This window comes from Bombyx mori, chromosome 6, assembly GCF_030269925.1.
Source record: "Bombyx mori chromosome 6, ASM3026992v2".
NCBI lineage: Eukaryota > Metazoa > Arthropoda > Insecta > Lepidoptera > Bombycidae > Bombyx > Bombyx mori.
Window position 1 is genome coordinate 9,693,169 of NC_085112.1, and position 19,722 is coordinate 9,712,890.

The window sequence follows — 19,722 nt, forward strand, 5'->3', positions numbered from 1 at the left end:
AATATTCAAACTACCTTTATAATTTTCTTTTTTTAGTAATCTCACAGAAATGTGTGTGGGTATATTATAATTTTTTTGTTTTGTTAAAGACCCGAGCGAAGCCGGAGCGGGCCGCTAGTTATTATTATTTTTTTATTGCTTAGATGGATGGACGAGCTCACAGCCCACCTGGTGTTAAGTGGTTACTGGAGCCCATAGACATCTACAACGTAAATGCGCCACCCACCTCGAGATATAAGTTCTAAGATCTCAGGTATAGTTACAACGGCTACCGCACCCTTCGAACCGAAACGCATTACTGCTTCACGGCGGAAATAGGCGTATCAATATCAATATCAAACGTAAATCATTTCATTTCATTTCATATCATTTCATATCATAAAAGCTGAAATTATGAAGAAACGTAAATTTGTTTTGCGTTTTTCAATACCTTATTGTTTGTCGGTAGTATTGATTTTCGACCCGTCCTTCACAGTTCACCTATTTATTCATAATGTTCATGTCTACTTATTTTATACGTACGTATGTATAACGGACCAGTTATTCACTCTTCGAAGCGGTCAGTAGGTCATTCGTTTCGAATTGTATATAAAATATGTATCAGAAATAATTAAATAAGTTATTGTAAGTCTTTGGATTAGCTACAACACAACATAATATATTATTATTCTACTTTTTTACCCTCTGAAGCTCAGAAAATTTTTACACTTTACGTACTGTTTGGCAAGTCGTAGACAAAATAAAAATTTGTTTTACGGTTAAATTTCGAATTTTTTATTTTGATTGACGACTCCGCTTCTACCACCTTACCACAAAAACTGTAAAGCATTCAAAGCGTCAGAAATAAACGATAGTAAAAACACCAGCTAAAACAGTAAAAGTAGTATTAATTATTGAAATAGTATGTATTTTCTTCGGTTTTCGCGTATCGTTGACATAGTGAAATTATCGAATAAATTGAAATTAAATTAGGTAATTTTAGACTACACAGTAAAATAGTTTTAATTATAATATTAAGATAATTTAAACAATCTAACAGAACATTATGATGTAACATTGAAGAATACGTTTTGAAATTTCGTCCGACATTCCAATAGTTTTACGAATCCTTATCAATATTAGAAAATAATAGGAGTTTTTGCGAAGGAATACCTGTAGATAAGTGATTGAGTGAAGTCAACCCCCGACTTATCGCTAACAGAATTAGGTATAAATACTTTGAGTAAGAAATGAGGAACCATCAGTGCTTTGAATTACTCGTCAAGGGGAAGTCCAGATTCCAAAGTAAGTTAACATTTTTCAAATGGACACGCTTTGTTTAAAAACATATATAAATAATTTGTTGAAAAATATGTTGTATTTTGCTTGGTATAACATTAATTTAAGTAAAACATTTTATTTCAGATGTTTAAATCTATTATAATATTATCGGCACTGATAGTTTTCGCAATAGCAGCAGAACTGCCTATATCACATAGATCTTCAGAAAAACAAGTCTTTAAAACTGATCAGCGATCCAACGAAGGGTTTGAAAGTCAGGCTGTTTTCAAAGATGAGCTTAAAGATATTAGTCATCCAGTGTACAAAGCTGATGAAAGGATAGAAAAAAATGAAGGTAGAGTAAGGATTGAACCAGTGAGACCAACTGGACCCGTTATTCAGCAAGATAGAATGTTAGCTGATGAACCTATGCCATCTACTGATATTAATAGAAATGTAAGTACGACAACAAAACCTTTATTTCACAAATTCTACAATAATCCAGGGAATACTTAAAGTGTTTTTTAAATATTATTTCAGGATAATATTGGAATGCCCAATTATGGTTTTGAACCGATCCAGTCAGAAGTAACTTTCCCAGGTGTCCCTTATGCACCCGGTTATAATTATGACACAGGCTATTTATCTTCTAACAAGTAAGTGAACATTATTAAGCTATTTGTATTTTTGTTTGCATATTTAATGCTGCTTTTTTAATTTGTAACAGCAATTCAGTAATAGCAAGGAAATACTTTTTCTAGTTTCAACAAAATTTAGAACTTTATACATTTTAATTTAAAATTTCATTTTATTTTATTTCTGATTTTTCTATTTATTATTTACAAATCACATAATTCGAGCAAAACATAAAATAGTAATATGTTTTCTGCACACACTATTATTTTATTGTACAATATTGTTCACGCCAACATTCATACAGACTGGTGTGAGTTTATTACCCTCCTTTTTTTCTTCACATTATCTGAATGAATCCATAATAAAATTTTCACACTCCCACGATATAGGCTTTGCCTGGTGCGGTGATCGCAGTGTTTGCTAAATTTTGTAGAATGAATATTTTGATGTTAAACGTATGTTTTTTTAATAAATTCTTTTTTTTTAGTTATGATTTGTACCGCGACAACTACTTGACGGAGCCGGATACTTCTTCTTTAGGTTTAGTTTGGGGTCAACTTCCTAATGCTAGGGTAAGTAAACCTTCCATATTGCTTATTTTGAGTCCATATCTTAAATTTAGTCATGAGTACTTTGTAAAAGTCATAGTAAAATAAGCCTTTGCGATGTAAAATATATCAAACAAGTCTTATTAAATAACTAGTGACCCGCCTTCGCCTCGCTTCGGAAACTGTAATTTATTATTGATTTCTCCACTATTTAATGGATGTTATTATACATATAAACCTTCCACTTTAATCACTCTATCTATTAAAAAAAACCGCATTAAAAACCGTTGAGTAGTTTTAAAGATTTAAGCATACACAGGGATATAGGGACAGAGAAAGCGACTTTGTTTTATACTATGTAGTGATTTGTACATTGATATTCTTTACAGACAATCGTGTATGCTCTGGGCAGAACCTTGAATTGGGTATTTAGCAGTATTTTTGTTTTATTGCTCGGTTCCATTCTAACTCTTGGAGTTTGTTCTTACACCAACCTCTGCACTTTAACGTTCCACGGCATCGGACCTATCCACGAAGAGATGAGATCTCTCATGACACCGGAACGCTTGGAGAAAATTAGTACAGCTGCTGATTTTGTGAAGAATGCTATTGATAAATATCAAAAGATTCAGAAAGTCACTAATTTGAATAATGTGAGAAGTCGTCGTGCCATTTATAATTTATAATGCTTATGATGTCAAAATTATTCAATAAAAAAACGAGTTTCAATCTATAGAGATACTTTTTTCTTTTTCCTATACTTACCTTTGATGATAACTTATTCATAATATTTCCAAATACTTAATGTACTTTGCTACACATCATTTTTAAAATAGTAGTCAATAATGACGTGGAAAGAATCAATTGATTTCAGCTCACTCGCATATACGTAAAACATCTACTTTATTTAATCATCTTAATTTGTATTTCCACGTCCTGTTTAGAGCATAATGCTAATGCTGTTTATATTGTTGTAAATTACAATTAATTTTGTGAATACGAAATCGGTATTGGTATTCATTTGCTAATTTTTTTTCAACTTTCACTTTTTTATATTTTAAATTAATTAGCTCCTTTTTTGTTTTTCCTGTAGGCAGAGGAGCATATAATATATATTATTATTTATAATGAAAACACAACAACTGGCAATAAAACAATTTTTTTTTACTCTTGGTCTGTGACCAAAAAGGACGACTCCCAGAGGGATAGATCTTCAATCCCTTGCCAATTCTCGCAATTCGTGCTCTGACTTCGACCTGGCAATAACCTTCGTATAGAACTTGGAAGCGGCGCGGCGTTAAGGTTCCGCTAAACGTAAAGTTTAGTTCCCTGGCTACGACAAGGTAGACCAATATAGGGGCGAGGTTTCGTCCCGATAGGCAGGTGCAAGCTATTGTATGGTTGCCTAAAAAAATGTACCCCTCAAATTCATTCATTCATACATAAATCATAAATTGTGATGATACTCGATAAAATTGATGTTAACACTTTAGGGTAGTTTTCTATTACTTTACAATCAAAGTAAGATAGTTGGGGTGCAAGTACTTTCAAGACATCGATTTCTTTTACAATAAGCTGTCGTCTTAGTGGTCGGGTTACACTTTTAATAATATATATTTTAAAAAGCGTACATAACCGTTCACCATCAGATCAGCTGTTTGCAAATCAAATCAAATCAAAAAAAATTTATTCAACATAAATGAAAGTACATACTTGTTGAACGTCAAAAGAACTACCGCCAATTCACAAGAACTAGCCTCCGTCCTGAGAAGAATTGGCAAGAAACTCAGCGGGCATGAGTTTTTTTTTTTTTTAATATGAAATTATTATTTATTTATTTTTTAATATTAGTTTTTTTTTTAGATATGAATTTTTTACAATGAGTATTATAACGTAACAATTACTACAATATTGAAATGCCCGGAGCGAGCAACTCATTCCAACTTTGTGCAATCTTCTAGATAATCATTGACTTTATAGTAAGCTTTATTGCACAGATGTTCTTTAATAGTTTTCTTAAACCTATATATATGTAGGTTCTGAACATCTTGTGGGATTTTGTTGTACAGGCGCACAGACAAACATCCGAATGAATTTCGTATCTTATGTAACCTACTCATCGGCACAACAAGCTTGTGTTTGTTCCTAGTATTTCTATTATGTATGTCCGACTTTTTAGGAAACTCCTCAATATGTTTACGAACATACATCAAAGTTTCAAAAATGTACTGGGATGGCATAGTGAGAACTTTAATTTCTTTAAATTTCTCCCTCAGGGATTGCTTTCAAAAGCAAACATTTTTTACTATACGTTACGATCTAGACATGTGTAAGTAATGCGAGTGATATTACTCGGGTAATATTACTCTACGATGTAATGCAACATCACACATTACGCGAAGGAAACAAACATCACACTATCACCCAACATGTTTCTTTCTTTGTCGTGTAATGTTGCTTAATACACGAACGGAACCGAGCGAGCGAGACAGACCGATCGACGCAAAATAAATGAGCAAGCGACACGGAATTATTCCTAGTGATTTTGAACCGTATGTCCTGGCCGCTAGGTACATTTTTGAAGTGAAACTTCCTTATCGGCGTTGGAAAAAAATTTACCGTCACGTTTTTCGGTTACGCGTCACATTTTTCCGTTACGCGCCATCTGTTTTGTATTCATGTCTATGATAATAAAATCCTTTTGTTTAAACTTTATCTAATTTAACTTTTTTGTATTCATGTCTATGATAATAAAATCCTTTTGTTTAAACTTTATCTAATTTAACTTTATTTAACCAATTTCTAGAAAGTTGCATGTAGATCATTTTTCGAAAAATAAGGCCATAAATAAGTTTCACTTCTTACGTGTGTACACTAGTACACGCACACATTTTTTATACCTATGGTACGTCTGAATTTTAATATAGGTATTTGTGTTTATATTTTTCATGCGGCCAGCCGGTAGCTCCCCGCAAGTACTTACTTAATTTTTTATTCGCAACTTTTGTAAAATCGCTAGTCGCTCGTAATTGTTTAGTAATATTTCATATTAATTTTTGTGTTTGATTTGAATTACTTAAGCACTTGTTTGAAGATAGTTTTATTATTTGTTTTAATGCGTGTTTAATAAGTGAAAGAAATAACGGCGTCTAAATGAAAGTACAGTCCTCCTTGGATGCACTTTGAGGATATCGCGCCGAAACAATGCATCTACTGCTCTCGTATATTAACATTATTGTTGAGCTCAATTTGCAGTCTAAGTCGCCATATGAAATCCGTTCATCCCACAATAAATTATATTAAGTAAAAAATAAAATTATTATATTATTAAGTAAGTCAATCTTTCAAGTAATACACTACTGTAATGACACACCCGAATCATTACCTAAGTGATGTGTTTATACACATCACTTAGGTAATGATTGATGAAAACATTACACATCACTCTTAACATTACTCGGTGCGTTCAATAGATACTGTGACGACGAATACATTGTATCTATACACCCGAATCATTACCTAAGTGATGTGTTTATACACATCACTTTGAACGCACCGAGTAATGTTAAGAGTGATGTGTAATGTTTTCGAGTAATATCACCTATCTGTAAAAGTGATGTCATATCACATTACATTGGGAAGTGATGTTTTGCGCAAGTCTATTACGATCTCTTATAATATGACCAGTTAATGATATAGTTTTAGGATAGGAGACAGCGCGAACGCAGTCTCCACTACCAAAAATTACGCGTCCGAGTTACCCACATTAGGGGTAATCACAGGGGTCAACCTCACCGGCAGTGCTATGGCATGGTCTCGCCCTGGGGGAACCGCCTACATGATCACGGTATCCCCTACGCCAGGTAAGTATGCTCTCAAACTTTACAGTTGAAGGATGTGATTAACGATGTGCGCATCTCGTCATCGCGATTCAGTTTAGTGCGAAAAACTGGGGAGCGACATCTTGTGACTCCCCACGGTTCTGCTAGTACAAGGGTTCATTTCTATACAATGTTCGGATAATTGTTCACTCTCACAAATTTTCAAGGTACCATAGATGGTGCTCAAATAAATGTTTGTAATGAAATCAATATCGGTTTCGTGATATTTTCATTTTAATATGTTTACAACAGTAAATGGTAGTAGTGTGTGGTATGGTGGTAGGACCTCTTGTGAGTCCGTGCGGATAGGTACCACCACCCTGCCTATTTCTGCCGTGAAGCAGTAATGCGTTTCGGTTTGAAGGGTGGGGCAGCCGTTGTAACTATACTGAGACCTTAGAACTTAATCTCAAGGTGGGTGGCGCATTTACGTAGATGTCTATGGGCTCCAGTAATCATTTAACACCATGTGGGCTGTGAGCTCGTCCACCAATCTAAGCAATAAAAAAAAACTATAAAAAAACATAATATTTTATTATATATGATCAATTATTTAACAAAATTTAGTAGCTCAACAAGTACTTACGGAGATATTAAACAAATATGTTTAATTTTATCTATCTAATGGTACTTAATGGTCGGTATTCTGCAGTCATTTAAATATCTCGAATATTTTAAATTGATTAAATTAACAATTTCTAAACGTTCATAACTTCCCTATAAATGTTTAACAGAAGGATTTAAATCAATATTTTCTTGTATACTGAATTTGAATATTTTTTTTTACCTGGTGTTTTAAGTGGTTACTGGAGCCCATAGACATCTACAACGTAAATGCGCCACTCACCTTGAGATTAAGTTCTAAGGGTCTCAGTATAGTTACAACGGCTGCCCCACCCTTCAAACCGAAACGCATTACTGCTTCACGGCAGAAAATAGGCAGGGTGGTGGTACCTATCCGCGCGGACTCACAAGAGGTCCTACCACCAGTAATTACGCAAATTATAATTTTGCGGGTTTGATTTCTATTACACGATGCTATTCCTTCACCGTGGAAGTCAATCGTGAACATTTGTAAGGATTTCCCTCCTTGAAGATACTACTTCATTATCTACGTTACTTCTGATGTACAAGAAGCTATTACATCTCTTTGCGTTCTATTTAAATAGATTCTATAGTTATATATTCAATATCTTATATACGATAAAGAATTAATCAAATTAAATAAAGTAAAATGTCTGCATTTGTCGGTTCATAAATAGATTTTCAGTTCAACGTAAGCTGGATTCTTTCGAAATACGTCTACACGAAAATTAAATCATCTTAAAAATATTTGTTGTATGACATCATTGACATGAATTGATGCGAATTAAGGTCCTTTATTGTAAGAATGATCCACGTTTTGTTTGAGTTTGACTGTGGTTTAAAAATAGACATGAAGCGCTTTGTTGAGGAACGAATCATCGCCGTGACTCAATGTTTTATAATTTATAAGAAAACCGAGTTGTTAGTTAAATCGAATTTAGATAGAAGCAGTGAGTGGAATTCAAACTTATTTGAAGCCTAACTCGTTTTACTTCTGTAACTAGAATTGATTCGACAGACGCTATTGGAATCCAGTAATTTTATTCACGAAGGAAACATTTACAGTTTTCCTTATTAAATTGGAGTTGCACAAGGGGAACGCTTATTGGTTGGGTTGGATTCATTTACGGAATATTATAATTAATATCAAAGCATTCGTATTTATGTAAATGACATCCAGACATCCGGTCAATGTGTACGCGCGGGCGATGTGTCATTGTCGCCTTATCTTGCAATTATAAACGGTTATATTTATACTGAGTAATCGAGTTTGTTTGCTGCCACACTGCCAAGTGCAGTTTCGCTTTCACTTTGTTTGGGAGTGGTCTTATCTCGTGCAGTACTTATCGAAATTAATTAATACGGTTATATTATTAAATAAACTGGTTATAAACCAAAGCGTAAAAGTTTTGTAAAATGGGCAATATTAAATGTAAAAGAGTTAAAATAACTCAAAGTGAGCCTGTGGCTGAGGAGACGAACAATGAAAGGATTAGAACATTAAAAACTGACGTTTCTGACGTGAATTCAAGCAAGGATGCTCAGGATGAATCTCGAAATAGTATAGACGAGAACAAAGAAAAAGATCACGACAATGCGAGCAGCGCCTCTACTGTTGAAGTTCTTGATGATAAGTGAAGTGTTTTAAAAATGTGGATGTGTTCAAAAAATCTATTCAGCAATTTTAAAGACCCAAAGATTATTTTAATTAATTTTTTTGCACACATTTTCGAACGCAATCTATTTTGTTAGTGCAAATTTGTTATTTTCAAAACAAAATATATTTCGTTTTTCCAAAGTAACCATAAATCTTCTATGTATTATGATTAGTGCATATCAATTTGAATGTATTATTTAATGCCGATATTGTGACCTTGCATGCAGTAAACGTGTGTTATTTTACAAAGGCAGAGTGCCATATCAGTTGATAACCTCTTGTAAGCTTGTAATTGTTATAAATAACATGTCATTGTTAAATATGCATACACAAATACAGTATGAGTTTCATTTGGATCTATGAATTTTAATTAAAACAAAAAATATTTGTCATTAATTATTTCAATCAATTATTTATCATTGAAGCATCACATTGTAATTAGCGCAAGTTATTTCTTAAATGTGAAATGTTAATTGCATCTGTTGTGTATTTTTCATGATAAAAAAAAACCAAAGGATTTTGTTTAAGCCAAATTCCAAATTATTAACAGAATAAGTAATTTAAATCACATTTTGAAAGATTCATACTTAACCTCAACTTAACTTACATGAACATTAAAAAATAATTACTCTTATTTTCGCTGTTCTGGACCAATTTGCAAAAAAGAAATGAAAAATTATAAAGAAATGTAAAAATATATAGTCTGTATTTGTTCATATGTAAACCTAACACTAATTTTGATTGGGTAATATTGCTAACATAATAATATTATTATGTATTAAAGATGAAATTTAACGACGAATCATTTAAAAAATATAGATATATTAAAAACTGAAGTGCATCGAAAATGTGCATGTGCATGTTTTTTCATTAGGGGATAATTTCGGTTCGAAGATTTATTTGAAGAGAATGTCATTTTGATACTTTTTTTTACTTTTTTTAATTTGAAGTCTCTAAGTCGTTCGATACTTCTACTACTTTATTTTTATGACTCGACGTAAACTTTTTACTTTTAATACTACTTCTAAAAAGAAAAGAATAAAACTTATTTATGATCTAGATCATTCCAAAGCTTCCATTTACAATATGTACTTTAAAATGTAACCGTTAAGACAAATGCCATTGAATTGAAACTGGTCGAATTTTCAACATAGTCTATACACAATGAATTTAAGAGCACTGTAATACTAAAAATACATTAACAGTATGAACCGTCTATAAATGATGACGTAGGTTTATATTAAAAGTACATTATAACATAACTATGTACTTTATAAATACATGTTATGAACACTGATATAAGTACATAAAGACACAAAGTTAATTGGAATATTTCCTAGTTATAAATAGCTTAGTCTGAAAACCTATTAAGCCAAAATAGCAATTCGTTTGAATGGCGATCACGGACCTAACTATTAACATAATTTCCTGTTCTATTTTGTGAAAATGTTACAGCGAAACTTGAAATTTGCATTTATATTCACACACGTATTGTAAGCTAGTTCTAGTAAGCATGTATAAGAAATTATAATTTGCATTATGAAATATGTAAGGAAATAGCTAGGGAATATATGGAAACCGTAAAATTTTATCAAATAAACGGAATGTAAATACGTGCTTAGTATTTTATTTGTTTAAAGATTCTGCGCCGCTAGTTTTCCAATGTACATAATAATATGTAACAATAAATGATAAGGTTTATTTTTGTGTTTAATAATGTTTATGTTTAGTAGTTTATGAAGTAAATTCACGTCTTTTGTTAATCTATGAATCCTCTGCACCTGATAACCCCGATTACCCTTAGAAAACGTTTTCCCTATTAACGCTTCCTCAGTATTCTGGTTTGAGACAGCCAATAGTATTGAGAGTTCTACTTCAGCACAATCAATATACGTAATCGTCTTCGGCAAATCCGTGACCTAGTACTTTTTCTCTAGCTCCGGAACAATCCAGGCGAATCCCGCCTGGTAGCCAGGTGGCAACCCTGACAAGGGCAAAATATCTTCATTAAATGTAATTGTGCAGTAGGTATCTATTTAGCGGTACCAATTGATTATCCCTCGATCAATAACTAATATTTTTGAAGTACGATTTGGATAACTTATAATAATATATATAAAAAATAAATAAATAAAATTAGAGGGTCTGTTTGTAATAATAAAATAACCACTTTTTACTAAACGCGTAAGTACCTATACACAGTACACATACCAAAATAATTTTATTTTTTATTTTTGTCTGTCTGTCTGTTTGTTCCGGCTAATCTCTGGAACGGCTGGACCGATTTTGACGGGACTTTCATTGATAGGTATCTGATGATATAAGGAGTAACTTAAGCTTTTACTTTTTTTTTTACTAGCTTCGCCCCGCGGCGTTTCCCGCGGTACGACAATAACTGCGGGTAACATCGCGAGACTCAGCTAGTAAATACTAAGAAATGTTCTGCGAGATGTTTATTATTTTCCTTAGTCTTTAATGACGTCACTGAAGTTCTTTCCGTGTACATGTGTCATGCCCGGATAGTTCATGGCATTATAATAATCTAAAATATAATACATTTATGAGACATTTAATGTACGTAATAATACATTAAATGTATCATAAATGTTTTGAAGTCGTCGCGGCCTATCGGATAAGACGTCCGGTGCATTCGTGTTGAGCGATATTTTAATTTGCAGAAATTCCACATGACGTTTTATAGTATTAAGAGCAGTTTATCCCTTTTTATCGGGTAGCAATGTGTCTTTTGTTTTAAAACTTTTGTTTTTTACTGGTGGTAGGACCTCTTGTGAGTCCGCGCGGGTGGGTACCACCACCCTGCCTATTTCTGCCGTGAAGCAGTAATGCGTTTCGGTTTGAAGGGTGGGGCACCCGTTGTAACTATACTTGAGACCTTAGAACGTATGTCTCAAATGTGGGTGACGCATTTACGTTGTGGATGTCTATGATCTCCAGTAACCACTTAACACTGGATGGTCTGTGAGCTCGTCCACCCATCTAAGCTATAAAATAATAATAATAAAAAGTGATTTTACGATTTCACGACTAATTTTAGCAGAAAAGATCGAATAAATAATTTGATTTGGACTTCGACAATGGCAGCCGCATAGGACTTGGCTACCAATTCGGTAGTACAGAAACTCGCCTAATATTGCGCTTCCACCTACTTATTTCAATTAGAACACAATAATAACGTACTTAGTACTAGAACAAAGAATATTTTCAATTTTATTATTCATTGCATTAATGTCACAAAGAAAGTGTGTCAACTTCGCTATATTATTAAGTACACAGGTGTTCAATGTCTAATGATAATAATTTTGTATTCAACTATAAGAAGTTTAAGAAAGTATGTTGTTCTAGATATGTCAAGAAGTTTGCTCAAATAGCAAGCAATAGTATTTTGTTAAAAATATTTTCTGTTTTAGCAATGAATACAAAATTGATCAACAGTAACTAATATTATCATGTTTTTAGATAAAAATAATAATAACTGCGAACAAACCCCGCACCGTCATCCGGTCCCAAATTAGAATTCGCTGTGTTACGCGTACCAGAGACTTACATATATACTTATATAGGTACGTTTAAATATATACAGATAATCCTTTTTTCCTATCTATTCTATTAACCTCGAGGGGTTATTCTAGATTCACCGAAATAGTAGACGAGCTCGCGGGGCTCAAGCCGGGACTGTTGCTAACACTGGCCCTAGCAAGAATAGTGCTTTGCAGAATCTACCACCGGATCGAAAACGCGACCCACTGAGAAGATCCGGCGAGAAACTCAGTGGGCTGTGTCTATGGGTTAATTTACTCGTCGAGTCCCTTCTCAGCTTAGACAGCGGCTACCCCACATTTCAAACCGAAACGCACTACTGTTTCACGGCAGAAACAGGCAAGTTTCACCAGAAACTGAACATTATAATAATAGTCACAAATGCTCACGATTGGTACTATTTAAGTATCGTATTAAACTAAGCTAATGTTGTTTACTACAACGGTGATTAAATTCAAACTAGAATTGCGTTTAGAATAAACACAAAATTATTTTATTATTTGCAATTTTTGTGGTTAATAAAAGTTAGAATTTTTAAAATGCGCTTATGGTAACACAAGACCTACTAGTTAAGAGATGTTTCAATTTAGATCAGCAAACCAACTTGTAGATCGCTTTATGTTACCGTTATTTGAAGGCATCGAAATCTAAGTGTCGCTGCAGACTGAGTTATGAGGTTTAATTGTACTCTATTGTAATAACGACTGTCGTGACTCAAACTGGAAGCGTATTAACGCCTTAGTGTTGATATACACTAAATCGGAACATATGACTGGTTCGTAACAGAAATAAGCGGGAATATAGTCTATTTATGCGGCCTCAAAATAATATATTCTATTGCCAACAAATTAAACACACCACAACACTTTGATATTTTTATTTTATTTCTTTTATTGCTTATATGTGTGGACGAGCTCAAAGATCCCCTGGTCGTTAAGTGGTTTCTGGAGCCCATAGACATTTAAAACGTAAATGCGCCACCCACTTTGAGATATAAGTTCTAAGGTCTCAAGTATAGTTACAACGGCTGCCCCACCCTTCAAACCGAAACGCATTACTGCTTCACGGCAGAAATAAGCAGGGCGGTGGTACTTACCCGTGCGGACTCACAAGAGGTCCACCACCAGTACAAACTAACAATAAAAATTTAAACGGCCATTCTAGATTCTATGCGAACGGCATATAGTTCTGGTAAAACTGCAACATTAATCGATATAATTTTCCATAGAACACTCGTAGTTTCATTATATTACAGTGACTCTGCAGTTACTATATTACCGACCAAGCCAAGCGTTGCCGTGTGTTACCATAGCGCTGGCGATCAAACAACGCTTATATTATTTAACCTCCATCACTTTGTTCATAACCAATGTTTTGCTGCACACTGGTGGACGACAACTCGCTTTAGTGGTTCTTTAACTGAGGTGCTAGCTAATTTGAGCCTTTTGTTTTCGAGTCAGGGTTTATTTTAGGTCTCAGACGTATCTCGTGCCGTGTTATTGTTTTCTGTAAAACCATCAGCGTTTCGATTTTCAAACTGGGTCAATGTATGGACAAAACTATCGCGGAGAAAATTCAGAAGTGAGTTGGACTTGGGATAGTTAGAAAACTATGGATTAAAAAAAGATTATATTTTTATAACGGTATAATAATTATTTGATTATAAATTTCTGTTATTTCCTCCCTTAGTTTTAGGTGTTTCACCTAATTTTCTTGAAAATATTCATGAAAATCTATTATATGATTTTGATTATAGAACAAAGGAAACGGGAAAATGAATTTCAAATCAAGATTTTTTATTTTATTTCTTTTCTCTAATATTTTTGGGTAAGTTCAAATTTTATGCGATGGTGGCAGGTTAGCTTAAATGACATTGATTAACATTGGTGTTTTGGATACGAAACATTACGCTACGTTACGAACCTAGCCAGACAAGTGTAATAGTGTCATACTAACTACTAATATTTATTATCTTCCTTAAGAAACACTATTTTCTAATTATAACTTAAACCTATACAATGGGAAATCATTGAAAAATGTTATAATGCTTACTAAAGTTGAGAGAACTAAAAAGCGCCTTACGTCATGTTTGCAGCAACGCGGCAGCTCGGTCCAAGAGCGGAAAAATGCCCGTGCAGCCGATAAAGCTGTACTACTTGCCTCCGTCACCGCCTTGTCGTGCTGTTATGATGACGGCCAGAGTATTGGAATTAGACCTGCACCTTATCACCACTAATATCATGAACGGGGAGCACATGACACCGGAATACCTCAAGGTAATATTTGTGACCATTTTTTGACGCAGCCGAATCCTGTAAAACTACAAAAGAAGAACAATAAAGGTACCTTAACAATAAGACAGTATTTTACAGTACACTTCCTCAATGCACGATAGTACTTTTGAGGATAACAAATGGAATATCTTCCCCCGAGGACTTTTTGGCGGGAGCGCGAGGAGTGAAGTTGTGTGATTTGTTTTATTTTGTTTAATTAGTGTTTCTTCAGGTTTAAATGAGTAATAACGGTGGTTTATTATCTATTTAGTATCTATGAAAGTGCACAGATGTCGTAAAATAAAACAAAGCCACTGGACGTAATTTCTAGGAATCCTACAAAAAGTCCACTGAAAAAATTTCTGTAAATGACCACCATTTTACTGAGATTATATTTCATACCATATCATCTCATCTCATTTCATTTATTTTCACTTCATAATATCATTTTTCATAAAAAAGAATATAAATTAAAATAAAACTTGACCTAAAGGTCTTAGATACCAGGTCATAAAATCCCTTAAAAAAATCTTCCCCCGAGCGGATGAAATTCGAATGTTATTGTTCAGAGCTTGTGTATATAGAAAGCTATCTTGAAAATGTCGTTAACGAAATTCAGGCATCTGTAAAAAAATCCTGTATTCTATATTGAGATATTCTTGTAGAGTTAATAGAATTAACAGACACTACAATGAGGACTCTTCCGCATAGTCTGAGACCCAAGGTCGACCTAATAAGACAGATTAATAGAATTACTTAGAAAATTAGCAACGGCTCCAGGATTGTTTAAAATGTAACGGCATAATGTTGGGTAGAAAAGTTCACGACCCTCCTGGAAGGTTTGTCTTGACCATATATATCACAACTACAATATCCCACCATGAGATAGATATAAGGCTGTCTTAATAGCAATTGTACGATGTCTGTCCTACACCTCAAACCAGATGCATAATTTATTCGGAGGAGAAATATGGGCGTTGATGCTTACACACGCAAAATTGTTTTACCACCAGTATTTAATAGGATAGAATAGAAGATTGTCGTTGTTAAATAGGCCGAGTCGCATACCCAAATGTATCTTTTGTTAATTGACAAATAGACTATTTTTATTAAGATCGTCTGGTTTTTAAGGCGTCTTACAGATATGGATACGACTACAGCCGAAGTCCTTGGAAAGTACCTATTAATTGTATTTTCTTAGTGTAACTTGTGTAATGAATTTTTTTTTTCAATTTCAGATGAATCCTCAGCACACAATCCCGACTATGGATGACAACGGATTCATTCTTTGGGAAAGGTATTTATTTCATCATGAAAATCATGTACGCGTTTTTTACTAGTGGTAGGACGTATTGTGAGTCCGCAAGGGTAGGTACCACCACCCTGCCTATTTCTGCCGTGAAGCAGTAATGCGTTTCAGTTTGAATGGTGAGGCAGCCGTTGCACTGTAAAAACTGAGACCTTAGAACTCATGTCTCAAGGTAGGTGGCGGTATTTACTTTGCAGATGTCTATGGGTTCCAGTAACCGCTTAACTAACTTAACTTTCTTAATTGAGCAACTTAAATGGCATTAATATTCTAATTTTGAAATTATTATTTTTTTCAGTCGGGCTATTCAAACCTATCTGGTCAATGCATACGGCAAAGACGATTCTCTTTATCCCAAGAATCCTCGCCAACGTGCCATTATCGACCAGCGGTTGAATTTTGATCTTGGCACTTTGTACCTGAGATATCTTAATTTATACGTAAGTTATAATAACATTACAATAAGCAATAATTTAGTATTTAGCAATACATAGTCATAAGTCAATTTATAGATAACATACCACTTTATCCCGACTTACCTTCAACAATCGTTGATCCATATCTTCAGTAAAAGCAAATTTACGAAAGCAAAGGGGCCAATTCCATACAAATTTGAGTTAACTTTTACGCTATCGAGAACGTTAAAAAACTCTCATTAAGTACACAGGGTTGTTTTTTTTAATAGTCATAAATAAATAGTATTAAATCTATCTCCATTTTCGTAGTCATGTTAAGTGATTTTTATTTAAAGACACCTATCCTGTTTCGAGGGGAAGCTTACGATCAGGAGAAAGCCGACAAATTCGACGAAGCACTAGGTTGGTTGAACACGTTCCTGGACGGTCGTCCCTTCGTAGCCGGAGAAAACATGACTGTGGCGGATATCACTATTGTTGTTACAATCACTAATATCGATGTAAGTCTAACTATTAGTTTGATCTTGAAGGTGCATGAGTTTCAGATGGATGGTTTTGTTCTTAGAAAAGAGACAAACCTGATACATGATTTACATCAATAGACATCAGTAATGGTAGGGGCAGAGGTACGTCAATGCCTTACTATAAATAGTATAGGATACGACAAAGATCTGCTTCGTAAAAATTAATACGAAACAAACTGTATCAGAATTGAACAGAGATAGATTGTGGTAAAAAAAGAAGGATCCTTTTGTTGTTCGACTGTCATATAAGCCCAAACACCATAGACACTACCCACTGAGTTTCTCGCCGGATCTTTTGAGTGGATCGCGAACAAGATCTGGCGGTAGATTTTGCGAAGAACTGCTCTTGCTAGGACTAGTGTTTGCATCTTCTCTCAGGTTGAGTCCGCGAGCTCACCCACCCGTCCGCGCGAATCTGGAATAGCCCCTTAGGCTACCAGTGAATTGGTTAAAAATAACACCAAGCACCCTACGCTTTTTTTACAATAAAATATATACATTTTTTCACTATTTTCAATTTAAAATTATTAAAATTTATTTTCTATTTTTTAGTTGAATTTTATATAAAGCGTGTTTTTTAGTTTTTTTAAACTATTATTTATTTTCCATTTTTGGAGTTTATTGGAGTTTACTCCTTTAGAATCGATTTACATATATAGGCCCGGGGTATGAAAATTATGGGGACCAAAATCGTACTAGCATGTCACACGAAATGCGTTATGCGCCTGATTGGCTCCTGATTGCGTGATGCGTGCGCGCGCCAATCAGGAGCCAACGCGCGGCCGCGTTATCGCAGGTGACGCCGGGCTGCTGCGCCGGCAGTCCGCCACAAAGCCTCGTACTGATCGCGCGTTTCTCTCATTATTGTATTTTCATATATTTGTTAGTCGTTTGTTTTGTGTCTCGTTAATTTGTTAATAATCTGTAGTGTATCGTGTTGTCGTAATATAGAACTATTTCTCGTATTGTTTCGTTTAATTTTTTATATCCAGTAAACTCCAGTCGTGCGTCGGAGCGGACACACACACTTTTTTTGTTGAATTTAAATTTTTGTATTCAATTTTTTTTTAATATTGATTTGTCATCGATAAATCTACAGAGTTTTAATGAAATCTGACCGTTTAAAGTGGGTCAAAATCGCGTCTAAAGGAGTCAGTTACAAACATACAAACATACATACAAGTGAAGCTAATATAAATCGTGTAAACACAAACAATATAGCCAAGGAGAAATGGGGTCTGATGATTTTGATTCGAACGAAAAAAATCGAAAATTCGAACGAAAATGGCTGGACCGATTTGGCTAATTTTGGTCTTGAATTGTTTGTGGAAGTCCAGAGAAGGTTTAAACGGTGGATGAATATGAAAACGCTTGGAATTAAATAAAAATAACAATTTTGTTTTTCTTTGATGTGTCCCCCGTCGGACGGATTCCTTTTGTTTGTTTTAAGTTTATTGTATACAAAAGCTTTATGTCTTTTATTTATCGATTGAGGCACTACGAAGTCTGCCGGGTCAGCTAGTATTTGATATATTTAATTTACGATAAATTTAATGCAGTTTAAAAAATATATTTAATATTAATTGTTAAATAATATATAATTATTGTCATTGCAGGCATTTGGTTACGACTTCAGCAGCCACGAAAATATTGCCAAATGGTTCGAGAGAACAAAGAAAATGCTGGAGCCCTACGGCTATGACGAAATCGACGTGACCGGAGCAAAAATGCTGGCTTCTTTCTTGAAGAAGGAATAATTATAAAAAAATTAAATATCAGACAAAAGCACATTTATGTATCATTATAAATATAAAAAAAAATATCAAGCTTTATTTGTCTTATTCGTTTAATACAGACATTTTGTTTCTAATAATATTTTACTTACACCTCAATACGATTATAAACACTTTCGTTATTTTAAGAAAACCAGCTTCCACTGCGTTAGTAAAAAACAAACTGAAGTGTTTAATTCTGGAAAATAGTTCATAATTGCTGTGAGGTGCTTCATCAATTATTAATTAAAGCGAGCACGATGATATGATATTTTTTCAGAACACTGTAATGAAAATAAAACGACAATTATTGCATTATATCTTACGTGAATTTAACTGCGGTCAGAGGCGAGTTTTATATGGAGTTGCACTGTTTGCTATTAAATATCCATCTCTACTATTTTGAATCTCTGGTTTCGTTTGCGTTCCCAAAGTTGGATTTGCAATATACCATCAGGCTCTGAAACTTCCACAGTTTTTTAGTACTAGGCTATGCTCAAATATGTTAATTGCCCAAAACACGTCATTACGGATCCTCCCGATCCATTATCGGTGCTTTTAGGTATCACAAGCACCGGTCACCGTTCTCGTCGAACCCGTCGCTTGCGACGTAGGGCTCGACGAGCGAATTAACCGATAGTCACAGCCTACTGAGTTTCTCATGTATCTCTTTACATGTATTTTTTGTCATCTTATAAATTAGTGAACGAGCCTACAACTCAACCAGTGTGTAATGGTTTCCGGAGTCCATAGACAGAAGCGCGAATGGAGTCATCCCACATTCATGAGATCGAGGCCTCAATTCAATAGTGTGAACGGTTGTTTCACTAATCAGATCAGATAAGATAAGAAGGGGACATCGTGCTCCTTTGCTAGGGCATGAAGTGGGCCTCGGGGCAATCCCCACAATCCCCATTGCTCGGACATGAACTCCAGGCCTAGGCAGGGGTGACATGATGCAGGGGTGAGATAGGGGGAGGTCTGTTCGCAGCGTGCTATCAGTCGCAATTTACATTTATATATACTTATACAACGTATTAGTTGGCTTGAGCCAGGAGTGACCCCCGGCGCCAATAAACCCCTGGGCCATGCTGTCGCCTGTTGTTTTATTTTTTTCTACATGCTAAACTAACTACTAATCTACAACTACTGAAAACTAACTATAAACTATATAGATCAAGTGGAATGGTCCACCCACGGGTGTGGTGCAATTGGTCTCCATAGGGGGACACCCCAACAAGTGGGGTAACGATGACTATGGACAGCTCAGTCCCATGGGGGCACTCATTATGAGCACTCCCAT

At 34.6% G+C, this 19,722-nt stretch overlaps 2 protein-coding genes and 1 non-coding gene across 3 annotated transcripts; 2 read left to right on the top strand and 1 right to left on the bottom strand.

Annotated features, from left to right (window-relative positions):
• The first annotated feature begins 42 nt into the window (after positions 1 to 42).
• On the top strand, positions 43 to 3,174 carry LOC101737832 (uncharacterized). Its single transcript, XM_004930576.5, has 5 exons — positions 43 to 1,284; positions 1,405 to 1,716; positions 1,801 to 1,916; positions 2,384 to 2,468; positions 2,834 to 3,174. Exons 2-5 carry the CDS (start codon positions 1,405 to 1,407, stop codon positions 3,128 to 3,130), a joined length of 810 nt encoding a protein of 269 aa, XP_004930633.1. The 5' UTR covers positions 43 to 1,284; the 3' UTR covers positions 3,131 to 3,174.
• Positions 3,175 to 6,151: 2,977 nt separating this feature from the next.
• Positions 6,152 to 6,315, bottom strand: LOC119628697 (U1 spliceosomal RNA). Its single transcript, XR_005244845.2, has one exon. It is a non-coding gene; the product is annotated as a U1 spliceosomal RNA (small nuclear RNA).
• A 7,328-nt stretch (positions 6,316 to 13,643) lies between these two features.
• GSTd1 (glutathione S-transferase delta 1) lies at positions 13,644 to 18,449 on the top strand. The gene is given in 7 exon segments (NM_001043718.1): positions 13,644 to 13,706; positions 13,882 to 13,952; positions 14,221 to 14,401; positions 15,637 to 15,695; positions 16,006 to 16,147; positions 16,459 to 16,623; positions 18,264 to 18,449. Coding segments are annotated over 5 exon segments (657 nt in total). The 5' UTR covers positions 13,644 to 13,706; positions 13,882 to 13,952; positions 14,221 to 14,251; the 3' UTR covers positions 18,405 to 18,449.
• The last annotated feature ends 1,273 nt before the right edge of the window (positions 18,450 to 19,722 follow it).

Excerpts from the sequence above, each read along its gene's own strand:
- LOC101737832 (XM_004930576.5), top strand. The coding sequence starts at position 1,405 with ATGTTTAAATCTATTATAATATTATCGGCACTGATAGTTTTCGCAATA. Across the intron at positions 1,717-1,800 it reads CTACTGATATTAATAGAAAT|GATAATATTGGAATGCCCAA; the intron begins GTAAGTACGACA and ends ATATTATTTCAG. Across the intron at positions 2,469-2,833 it reads GTCAACTTCCTAATGCTAGG|ACAATCGTGTATGCTCTGGG; the intron begins GTAAGTAAACCT and ends TATTCTTTACAG.